Raw genomic sequence first — 12,942 nt, forward strand, 5'->3', positions numbered from 1 at the left:
TTCCCAGGAGCTTCTGTTGGGAGCAGCGGTTCATTTCTAAGACGTCCGTATAGTGCTGGGGGAATCCGAACACCCTCTCCATCTCCGTGCTCTGTTAGAACACCCTCTCCATATCCGTGCTCCATTATATGTGGTAGAATCTTTATTGATGTATTTCGGTCGCAATTATATGCGGTATAACCCTTTTGGATGCATTTCGGTGGAAAGACAAACCTTATTCAGCTTTCAGCGCTGTACTTCCTGTATAAGCGGTAAAATCTTTATTGATGTATTTCGGTGGAAAAAAATTGTATTCAGCATTCAGCGCTGCAGTTATATGTGGTAAAATCTTTTGTGATGTATTTTGGTGGAAAAACTAATTTTAATCAGCGTTCAGCGCTGCAGTTATATGCAGCAAAAATCTTTTGCGACTTATTTGGGTGGAAAAACTAATTTTATTCAGCTTTCAGTGCTGTAGCAATATGTGGTAAAATCTTTATTGAAGTATGTCGGTTGAAAAACAAAATTAATACAGTGGTCAGCACTACGGTTATATGCGATAAAATATTTATTGAAGTATTTCGGTTGAAAAACTAAATTTATTCTGCGGTCAGCGCTGTGGTTCTATATGGTAAAATCTTTAGTGACGTATCTTCATGAACTTGACGTGACTCTTCCGGGCCCAAAGCTATCTTGACGCTTTGTCTTGTCATTGTCTGTAGCTACAAGAGGCCTGTTCATGCCAGGCAGGTTTCCCCAGAAGTATCTTGGTCGATCGACACTCTGTCATTGTGCCGCTCTGTGGTCTCCTCCTGATGCTGTTGCTATCACCTCCAGACTCTGTCATTGTGCCACTCTGTGGCCTACCCATGCTGCTGCCACCTCCAGACTCGTCATTGTGCCACTCTGTAGCCTACTCATGCTGCTGCCACCTCCAGACTTGGTCATTGTGCCACTCTGTGGCCTACTCATGCTGCTGCCACCTCCAGACTCGGTCATTGTGCCACTCTGTGGCCTACTTATGCTGCTGCCACCTCCAGACTCTGTCGTTGTGCCATTCTGTAGCCTACTCATGCTGCTGCCACCTCCAGACTCGGTTGTTATGCCACTCTGTGGCCTACTCATGCTGCTGCTACCTCCAGACTCAGTCATTGTGCCACTCTGTAGCCTACTCATGCTGCTGCCACCTCCAGACTCGGTCATTGTGCCATTCTGTGGCCTACTCATGCTGCTGCCACCTCCAGACTCGGTCGTTGTGCCACTCTGTGGCCTCCTCATACTGCTTTCACCTCCAGACCCTGTCATTGGGCCACTCTGTGGTCTCCTCATGATGCTTCCACCTCACCACTATGTCATAGGTCCACTCTGTGGACTTCTTATACTTTTCCCACCCTTCCTCTCTTCATGACTGGTCCACTATTTTGGCTTTCGGCCTGTTTTTTATGGCATTAGTAATACTGATGGATTACTGACCAAATCTCATTAAATAGTATACTTATACAAACTGTGACCTATAGAAACACTCAGGGGCGTAGCTAAAAGCTCATGGGCCCTGGTGCAAGAGTTCAGCTTGGGCCTCCGTCCCTTAGTGCTTGTTGGCAGGGGAGCACATATCCTTTCTGCTGCCTGAGGCAAACATTGAAAGGGCACCCCCCTCATGCCAAATTCTTAACCTAACCCCTTCCCTCCAGCCAGAGGTGTAAATTGACCAGTATGCACTTTCTATAATGCCAGTGTCTTATGTGGCACAAGGGTCTTTGGGCCCCCTCAGGCTCCTGGGCCCGGTAGCGACTGCTACCTCTGCACCCCCTATAGCTATGCCCCTGGAAACACTGTGAGACTATTTAAAAATCTCAGTAGTTGATAGGCAGATACCCTGAATTTATTTTAGTATCTAATATACATGTGGAGTCACTGTATCCTTCACAGCAATACTTAGCTGTTTTAATAATGTAGCAAAATGGTCAATCAATGCGGGCTCTGACCAGCTGCATTTCATTTCTTTAGTATCCACTAGTTTACACTCATTGTCTTTGAATGGGTTACTTACCTACTACTGATCTAAAACAACACACAGACACATACACTGCCACCTGACATGTTTTTCCGGCACACCGGCATCCTCAGGGGATCGGCCAGGTATGTCTGTTGGAGGCGGGGACCATCTTTTAATATGTTGGTAAATGATGTCATAATGGATGGAGCCTATAACACTTTATTTTGCTCCTAATATCTCCCAGGATTGTTGTGAGGCTTTCCCCAATTCCTTCACCTGTCTCCTAAGAGTCATGCCGTCTTCTCCCCAGCCGCTTCATTTGTCATGGAAGTTCGCGCATGTGCTCCGAAAATGTTTCTATTTACTCCCGTGGCATTGTGCATGTAGCGGGACTTGGTTCATCACTACTAACTCTTGTCTCATATTGAGACTATATATCTACTATTCATTGAGCTCCTAATAATTAGAGATGAGCGAATCGAAGCTGACGAATTAGAACTCGATCCGAATTTAAGAAATAATTTGATTTGCACTAAATCTGAATTTCCTCACGCTTTGTGGTAACGAATCAAATTTTTTCCTAAAATGGCTGCCGCATGTTAGGACATGGAGCAAGGAACTCTGGGAACGAGGAATCAGCCACAATGCAATGCATGCAGCCAATCAGCAGCCAGCTGTGTGATGTCACAGCCCTATAAATAGCCTTAGCCATCTTGGATTCAGCCATTTTCCAGTGTACTTAGTGCAGGGAGAGACGTTAGCAGGCACTAGGGACAGTGCTAGGAAAAACTAATATTTTGCTCAATAGAAGTTCAGGGAAAGAGCATTAGAAGTGTAGGAAAAGTGTAGGGAGCAATTATTCCACAGTATTGAAGCAGAACAGGGTTCAATAGGGGAGTGTACAGCCTGGGTAATAGGAACAATCCTGTTACACCTTGCTGCACTGACTGCGGTTCCAAATTGCCATTATACTGCTGCTTATTTGAGGTTTTCAATACCTCTGTAATTCTAGCAAACCGTTCTTGTTATTGGGGCCTTATTAGCCCTTGTGCGGTGAAGTTAGTATATGCTCTAAATTCTTTTTTTGCTGTGTATTAGTGGGGAGAAAAAAGGGGGCTTATTAGCCATTGTGTGTTGAAGTGAGAAAATTACAGACCTTTTTGAAGTGCATTAGTGGCAAAAAAAAAAAATTATTTGCCGTTCACGGCCGCAGACCAATCACGGCCGCAGACCAATCGGTCTCATGGAGATTCATGAAGTGCCTAGACATGGAGGGCACGTCTCCACAGCAGGAGGCCTACAGGAGTTCCTGACTTTACCTAGACATATAAGTGAACTAATTGGGTTTGGTACATCATGAGCTCACATGAAACCCAAACCCCCCTACCTTACTGCATGTGTTCCTACTTAATAAGGATCTGACCTTCTGTAGAGCCTACATGGCTCATATTTAGTGTCTATACCATCTATATGATGAAACATAAATCATGGAAATATGCCTATGTCTGCACTCCCCTTGGTGCAAGCTTGACATTGTGTTTTGTTCATATTTCATATAGTCCAGTGGGATGGGGAGGTGAGCATGAATAATTAAGTGCTACCCCATAGACTGAGCTGTCCTCCCCGCCCACCTATTTGTGCTGAAGGGAGATAAAAATATGAGACCATGGAGGTTTCGATTACACACGTTAGGCGACCTAATCGGATTGGACAGTGTACCTCTTTAGCAAAGGACTTTACTGCGCAACACGCTAAGTATTAGAATCTCTGCTTTTCTCCTTTTTATTTTCTCTGTCTTTGCACATGTATGTATGTATGTCTGTTTGGAAGGCGAGTGGAGTAAATTAACTCTGTGCTGTCACGTGCCAGGGCGGTCCTAAGCAACTCTCATATTTACTGTTCTGAACCTCCTCCATTACAGTGACGCTGCTCAAATACTCCTGCCAGTGTAGCTATAACGTCATGTTTTTGGCTCCGCAATGGTGTGCCCCTTTACTGCTTGTGAAAACTGCAGTCAAACACTGGCCTCATCACTTTATGTTACCGGCTGATAGATCCATTGTCACAAAAGCAAGATTTTAAAAATTGAACTTGAAACTTCAAAGAAAATATAGTAATTATGAACCATCTTTTCGATCCGTTCTGGTTGCCACCGCCTACCTTCATCCACAGCCCTTCACATCCTTTGGTAGCTTCTGATGGACACATATCTTTTTTCACCTGTACTAACTTTGTGACTATGTCATCTAATTTTGAACTTTTGTTCTTTTAAAGTACTTACCAAACCATGCCTGCTGTTCACCTTCCACCTCAATAGCCAGCCCAAAATCGGCCAATTTAACAGCTGCTCCTTTTAGTTTAGAAGCCAATAACAGGTTTTCTGGCTATGAAAGTGAAAACATAAAAAAAGAGTTGTATTAGATTGCCCATAATGTGTATTAGAGCAGATTTGATCTTTACTGAAACAGAACATAGTTGTATCATATACATTGCTAAATTGTATCTACAATGTCTATCTATCTATCTATCTATCTATCTATCTATCTATCTAATATCCATCTATCTATCTATCATCTATCTATCTATATAATATTTATCTATCAATCTATCTATCTAGATATCTATCTTTCAATATCTATCTATATCAAGCTATCTATCTATCTATCTATTGTGACACAGTGAGGGGTTGTGTCTGGCAAGGCAGGTATTTTCCTCCCAGCATGTGTGACTGGGCTGGTTTCCAGCCAGGTGAGGTCAAATACCGGACTGGATTTTAAGTGCCGCTCCGGGTTTTGGAAGCACCTGGCTGTCCTTAAATAGGCAGCTGGGTTGAGCAGAGATGTCTCTGTTTTTGGGATCGGAGGCTTTGTTTCCCGTGCTGGAGGGCTGACAGCCCGATGCTGGGGAAACAGGCCCCCTAAAGCCTGCTGGGGACTACTGAAGGCAGAACTGCCAGCAAGGTGACTTGTGCTATATGAACGTTCCATTGTGTGTGAACTAATACCAAGACTGCAAAGTTACGTGCTGTTTTGTGCGATTGCCTCAAGTGTGAATAAACACTGACGTTTTGAGTTAAGAACTTGTATTTTGCCTCTGTACTGCGCCCTCTTACCCTATCTACCAGAGCGAAAACCCACTCTATCTATCTATATATCTAATATCTATCTATCCATCTATCTATCTATCTATCTATCATCTGTCTATCTATCCGTCTATCTATCTAACCTTCTCTATTCAGGAACACCCCAGAAACTGTGGTGGAATGTCCCCTATGAAATTGTACAGAGGCCTCGCCCTGTTCAGCTTCTTCAAAGTCCAGTTCATGGAACAGCCCTGCAAAACCAGGATCAGTAGCTACAAACCGGATTCCCAAAAAGTTGGGACACTATACAAATCGTGAATAAAATCTGAATGCAATGATGTGGAGGTGCCAACTTCTAATATTTTATTCAGAATAGAACATAAATCACGGAACAAAAGTTTAAACTGAGAAAATTTACCATTTTAAAGGAAAAATATGTTGAATCAGAATTTCATGGTGTCAACAAATCCCCAAAAAGTTGGGACAAGGCCATTTTCACCAGTGTGTGGAATCTCCCCTTCTTCTTACAACACTCAGACGTCTGGGGACCGAGGAGACCAGTTTCTCAAGTTTAGAAATAGGAATGCTCTCCCATCCTTGTCTAATACAGGCCTCTAACTGTTCAATCATCTTGGGCCTTCTTTGTTGCACCTTCCTCTTTATGATGCACCAAATGTTCTCTATAGGTGGAAGATCTGGACTGCAGACTGGCCATTTCAGTATCCGGATCCTTCTCCTACGCAGCCATGATGTTGTGATTGATGCAGAATGTGGTCTGGCATTATCTTGTTTAAAAATGCAGGGTCTTCCCTGAAAGAGATGACGTCTGGATGGGAGCATATGTTGTTCTAGAACCTAAATATATTTTTCTGCATTGATGGTGCCTTTCCAGACATGCAAGCTGCCCATGCCACACGCACTCATGCAACCCCATACCATCAGAGATGCAGGCTTCTGAACTGAGCGTTGATAACAACTTGGGTTGTCCTTGTCCTCTTTGGTCCGGATGACATGGCGTCCCAGATTTCCAAAAAGAACTTCGAATCGTGACTCGTCTGACCACAGAACAGTCTTCCATTTTGCCTCACTCCATTTTAAATGATCCCTGGCCCAGTGAAAACGCCTGAGCTTGTGGATCTTGCTTAGAAATGGCTTCTTCTTTGCACTGTAGAGTTTCAGCTGCCAACGGCGGATGGCACGGTGGATTGTGTTCATTGACAATGGTTTCTGGAAGTATTCCTTAGCCCATTCTATGATTTCCTTTACAGTAGCATTCCTGTTTGTGGTGCAGTGTCGTTTAAGGGCCCGGAGATCACGGGCATCCAGTATGGTTTTACGGCCTTGACCCTTACGCACAGAGATTGTTCCAGATTCTCTGAATCTTTGGATGATGTTATGCACAGTTGATGATGATAGATGCAAAGTCTTTGCAATTTTTCGCTGGGTAACACCTTTCTGATATTGCTCCACTATCTTTCTGCGCTATATTGTGGGAATTGGTGATCCTCTACCCATCTTGGCTTCTGAGAGACACTGCCACTCTGAGAAGCTCTTTTTATACCCAATCATGTTGCCAATTGACCTAATTAGTGTTAATTGGTCTTCCAGCTCTTCGTTATGCTCAAATTTACTTTTTCCAGCCTCTTATTGCTACTTGTCCCAACTTTTGGGGGATTTGTTGACACCGTGAAAATTTGAATCAACGTATTTTTCCTTTAAAATGATACATTTACTCGGATTAAACGTTTGATCTGTCATCTACGTTCTATTACAAATAAAATCTTGACATTTGCCATCTCCACATCATTGCATTCAGTTTTTATTCACAATTTGTTTAGTGTCCCAACTGTTTTGGAATCCGGTTTGTATAAATTACTAGGCTGCATGACAGCCCCATTTGAAATACCAAGGCTTTAGTGTCAAAAGCCAAGCCATGCCATCCCAATATCTTCTTGCAATGCTCGTATTAATCTGATTTTTCTGAAAATAAAGTTTGGTGGACCAGCTCCATAAATAATGCACGGTTGACCTTCCACCCTTCCAGTCAGTCTCCAATCTGCCAGTTTCAAACCTGTTAGCTCTGAAGCCAGTAATAAGAGAGCAGAGAGTTCATAAGACAGAGTTAAGAGATTGTCAGATGCCTCAATATGCTTAAAAGCCAAGGGTCACTGTGAAAATGCAATAAAATATAAATCAAAGAGCCTGAGATTGTGAGAGTGCCAGAGGCAGGATGTTCACTACAAGATGCAAGATAGAGGACTTCTTAAATAGAAAATTAGTTTTACTGATTTTATTGCTAACAGAAATGTCACTGACTTAAAGGACACAAGACAAATAAAAACCCCAATGCAAGACTTCCTGAACTCTTTGACCGGAACAGCTGTATTAGAAGAGACTAACTTTTCCAGGAGTACAATTTTGATGACCTATCCTTGATCGCACACATTTAACCCTTCAGATGCCGCAGTCAAATATAACTACGGTTTCTGGGAGCTCAAAAACCCGGAAGCACACACGTGCAATGGCTCCTCTTAGCAGGAGTCGAGAGAGCCAGATAGTTTGTGCAGCAATCTTGGTCCTCTTAGATGATCCGAGTCTGATGCAGATAGGTTTGTATGGAGGTCCTGCTTCTAGGGAACTTAGCTTAAGCCTTATAGACACCAATGCTAATGCTTTGGGGTCCATGAGAGAAGCAATCTATTTTTTAAAATACATAAAAATTCAAATCACCCCCTTTCCCCAAAATCAAAATAAACAAAAAATCATCATGGGCACCACCACGTGGGAAAACACCCATACTGTTTTTATTTAAAAAATAAAAATACTTATCCAATACAGCAAATGGCAAAATAGAAATAAAGGGCTTTGCCTCCCGAAAACATTTAATACAAAGTGATCAAAAAGTCATACACACGCCAAAAAGGTATCAATGAAAAATACAGATTGCCCCACAAAAAAATAGCCCTCAAACAGCTCCGTACACATAATTGCAAAAAAGTTATAGGGGTCAAAATATGGAGATTTTTTTTCAGTATTAAAATGCAAAGAAAAAACTATACAAATGTCAGGTCAGTTTTACCACATATGGAACGCTGTAAAAACAAAACCCATAAAATTGTGGTGGAATTATGTTCTAATTCACCCCATTTGGAATTTTTTTCTAGCTTCCCACTGCAACACATGCAATATCAAATGGTGCCGTTAGAAAGTACATCTTGTCCCACAAAAAACAAGCCCTCATACTGCTATGTGAACTAATAAAATTAAAATAAATAATGTTTCCGTCAAGGCAGGGAGTGAAATATGGAAATGCAAATATGAAAAAGCCAGAAAGTAGAATAGTGACTTCAAGAAACTATATCCTGAAACCCATCCAGAATATTCACATATACTGTAGTCCAGGGATCAGCAACCTTCGGCACTCTGGCTGTGGGGATTTCGGAGCAAAGTTGTAGGCTTTTGTATGTGATTTAAATAAGATTTATCCCTTTGAAGAATTATCCTTGTCTGTACAGAATTTGGCCTCATGCACACGACCGCATGTATTTTGCGGTCTGCACAAACAGATCCACAAAAAATACGCATGATGCCCATGTACATTCCCCATTTTGCGGAACGGAACTGGGCCCTAATAGAACAGTCCTATCCTTGTCCGTAATGCGGACAATAATAGGACATGTTCTATTTTTTTTGTGGAACAGACATGCGGACATAAGGAAACAGAACATGGAGTAACTTCCTTTTTTTTTACAGACCCATTGAAATGAATGGTTCTGTATACAGTCCACAAAAAAACTTAAAGGACACGGAAAGAATATATGTTCGTGTGCATGAGACCTTTGAAAGATGTGGCTGCTTTCAACCAAAAGGAGCGCCACACCTGTCTACATCTGGTATGGCTGATAAGCCCCATTCACGTCAGTGGACTGAGCTTCAATACTAGCACAACAAAGCAGCCATCCGGCAGAACCCCTTTAAAACTCCTCTCTATGTATGTGTACACCCTTAATATAATTTTACCTAGACATTGCAATGCATTCATTTTAGATGTTCCAAATTATTATAATAAGCGGAAACAGAGTTGGGCTGCTCTTATGGTACATACATTGTGTATTGATATGGATAATGCTAGTGTAGGGTCTGTAGAGTTAAAGAGCTGAGAAGCCTTAGGGGAGCAGTACAGCAATTTCTACTGAATGCTGCCAACATCTGAACAATACCCGATCCTGAAAGCCATTTATTTTGTAACTAAGGAGGTGTTATGTTCTTGTTCTGCTTCTCTTCTGGTAATGAAGGTTTCTCATACTTTGCTTATATCCCATGGGTATTTTATGTTATGTTCCAGCACCGGAACGTAAGGTCACATCCTGTTTCGTACTTTTGTATACTCCTTCTTTCCATAAGTGCAAGAGTTTTACAGAAAAGAAAGGGGGAACAAGCCCAGTCACATTCATTTTCTTTCCTCAAATAAATTAGACAAAAGATGCAGTGTCTATTGATACACATTTGGCATGGGCCCAATTTTAGTTGTTCCTGTGAGGCACCTGTGAGGTTCCTATTAGTTATATTATTTCTTTCATAGCCCCTCTATGGATACAAGGTATAGATGCAACACTGTTGTAACACTAGACAGGACAGATATAAGCACACTGTACCTGAGGACCTTTTAAAATCAGCAGCTACCGAAAATTGCCAAAAATATGTTTAATAAAATAAGTAGATGTTGGATAATGAGAATACGAAACGTGTTCCTATATAAAAGTCAAAGAGAACTACTAGGACATGTAAATCATTTGTACATGGAGGACAGAAACTTCTTCAGGGTCTTGTAAGTACACAGTGTACCAGAAAAATCACTGTCACCGTCACCTGGTGTAGCTGAAGGAGCAACTCTTCCGGGCACAGGTAGAGGGCAGTAAAGAACATATAGTGTTGTACTGTACTATAGAACAGCCAATCACTGCCTGTACTTCAGTAGTACAGGTACCACCAGCGAAACGTCCATGCTGATTGGCTGAATCTTCCCATCAATAGCAGATCAGTAGTTGAAAGTGATTTCAAGTTACAATGGCCCAGCAATGACCACTGACATTGTAAACTGATGTCATTGTAACTTGAGGGACCACAATATTTGCAGCATATCATTTTCTAATTTAGAAAGATAAATGGTCTATAATATATGCATCGTCTTACCTTAAGATCTCTGTGTACCACCCCCATCTGGTGACAGTGCAGTACTGCCTCTAGGATCTGCTGGATGCAATGGCTGATCATAAAAGAAAGTGCAAGTAAATGGCAGAGGAAAGGACATAAGGTTAATCTTATCAGCTAATAAACACACCTTAGTATCACGGTGCAGGAAGAAAACCATCAGGAACATCAATATGGGGGATTTTGAGGTTGCAAACACAGCTGGGCCCAAGATACCCTCTGCCACAGAAGGGAACACAAGGAGTGTGAATGGCACTAAATGGTTCGTGGGCCCTGGGCCAGACTTTGCATGGAGTACTGGAGCTTCATGTTATTCTCTGGACTAATAGGGATGTTCTCATCACAGACATTGGTGGCAGATTGCTAGGATATGCCTGCCCCATAGTAATCCCTGCCAATCACTACTACAAAGTGGCCATGGTGCTAGGAAAGCCCTGTGGTACTTTGCCTTCTGTAAACTCCACTAGGCTTTCTGAAGTGGTGACATGAACAACAAGTATAGTCAAGGGCTGTCCATGGTAGTGGATGTTGTGATGCATTTATGGAAATATAGGTGCATAATATACAATTTTTTTAAATGGGACTTTTTTCCACCAGAAATTAGATTTACTATACAAAATACACTAGAATTTTGGTGTACTTTGCAGCAGAAGAATAGCGTGCATGCTTTGTACCACATATATTAACAGTTTTAGACACGTGCAACTCGTCTGACAAGGGAGTGTGGCTTCATAGGAAGAGGGAGGCTTTGGGGGAAAAGGGGCATGGATTAGATGCAACATTGTGGACCAAAATATGTGTCGCACAATTATTAGGTAAACTAAGCCAAAAAATAGGCAGATCAAAGTAATGGGGAAATGAATGTACCACTATGTGGCTTTTTGCTTTCTTTATTGGAGTGTCTGCTTTATTTGAAGGCTGGTTTCTTGCGATAAATTTACAAAATGTTGCAAGTCTTTTTCAAATACGTATGGATTTTAAGTCTGAAGTCTAACCTGATTTATCATACAAGTTTTTGACAGCCTGTACCCTACCAGGGAACTGGAGTACACTTGCAACTTTTTGGGGTGACTTGCAACTTTTTTTTGGTCAACTCAAAAAGTCTTAGTAATAAATCTGGCTAAAAATGAAGCATCGCCCACAAAACATCTGTCTAACACTTAAATACAATACAATCTGCTGAGCATGGCACAAACACCCCTAAAAATGGTGCAAATGCATCATAAATTTGCCACAAATGCCTATTCCACAGACAAAACAGACAATATTGGCCACAACGCACTTGATACATTACCCCCTTAGTCTAGACATTGTAGAGGTGCACCATATTTATCACCCAGCATCAGCCACTATAATAAATTTAGGAACCTCTCTGAGGGCAGCATAGTGTTATGACAAACCTGCTGATTTGAGCAGTCTGTCACTGGTGTATTGACATTAGGCAGTTTTATAGAACTGGCCTTTGAAACTGTACAGCTCGAGCTAGCGCTGAGAGAAAGTCCAATTGAGTGCTTGGCATGTGTGCTACCACCGATCTATTCTGCCTCCGAATTGACAGATTTTTTTCCTTTGTGAGTAGGAAAAAAATGTGGTGATGTAGTTTCAATTTCTATGTGACTGCTGCTGCCAATCACTGGCTTTGTGCCGTATACCACTGAAGCCATTGACTGGCTGCAGTGGTGATATTGGGTATGTTATCCTTGCAGTCATGTAAACAAGTCCCAGTGGGGAACACTGGAGCAGCGGCACAGGGAATGGTAGAGGTTTGACTAGTGAGTATAGCTTTGTTTTATATTATCAGATTTATTGGCTTTGGGTTCCTTTTGAAATAACTTAGACAACCCCTTTAAGTGTCTGTTTACCTAAGGGGCTGCATTTTGTCTGGCAGAATTTTGGCGCAGCCAACGTCAAATTACCCCCAGTGGCTGCGTTGTTTCTGCTTCCCATTCTTTTAAGTGGGAGGCTGCACTGAAGATCGCAGAGTGGGACTAGTTACTAAATTAGTGATGAGTGGCAGGGGCAATATTCAAATTTGTAATATTTGGCGAATACAGGCGTGGTTCACTATACAGGCGTGGGTCACTATAGCTAAATTTTTCAAGCTGCTAGAAGTTTTCTGAGACTGGAGAAAATGGTTGTCACGGCAGAACATTACAATAGCTTTATATGCAGATAGAGTGCTCCAATATACTAATAATGCAAATATTTTTGCGCAATACGTGCAACTTCACATTTTAGCCGGTCTGACTACATATTAGTGATTGGTGCACTAAGTATTGTTGTGAACTTGTGACATCACAGCAAAATGTCTATAGCATGTATGTATGGACAGCAGATCAGCTACACTATATCACAATCTAACCTACACTGACTATCTCCCACTAACTATATCATGTAATTAAACAGTACAGCACAGAGCACAGCAATGACACTGCTGTTGCTCTCAGAACTCCATAAAACTACAGAAAATGGCTGCTGGGGAGGTTCTTATATAGTAAAGGGGTAGGCAACTTTCCTATTGGTTGCTAGGGATGTTGCTAAGCTCTGACAAAGACATTGCAGCCTTCTCATTGGCCCACAAGCAAGAAGGGAGGTTATTGATTAAAAGAAACATCTATAATATTCAAAATTACTAATATATATCACTATATTCAAAATATTTGCGAATTCTCAG

General features: G+C 41.7%; 1 protein-coding gene across 1 annotated transcript in view; it reads right to left on the reverse strand.

The window, feature by feature from the left end:
- CAMK2A (calcium/calmodulin dependent protein kinase II alpha) overlaps positions 1–12,942 on the reverse strand; it is a 263,773-nt gene that overhangs the window by 73,276 nt on the left and 177,555 nt on the right. The window contains exons 6-7 of the mRNA XM_044281129.1: positions 10,251–10,323; positions 4,257–4,359 (exon numbers count right to left, since the gene is read on the reverse strand). Coding sequence (XP_044137064.1) covers positions 4,257–4,359; positions 10,251–10,323 — 176 coding nt within the window. The remainder of the gene's footprint in view (positions 1–4,256; positions 4,360–10,250; positions 10,324–12,942) is intronic.

This window comes from Bufo gargarizans, chromosome 2 (genome assembly GCF_014858855.1).
Source record: "Bufo gargarizans isolate SCDJY-AF-19 chromosome 2, ASM1485885v1, whole genome shotgun sequence".
Taxonomy (NCBI): Eukaryota; Metazoa; Chordata; class Amphibia; order Anura; family Bufonidae; genus Bufo; species Bufo gargarizans.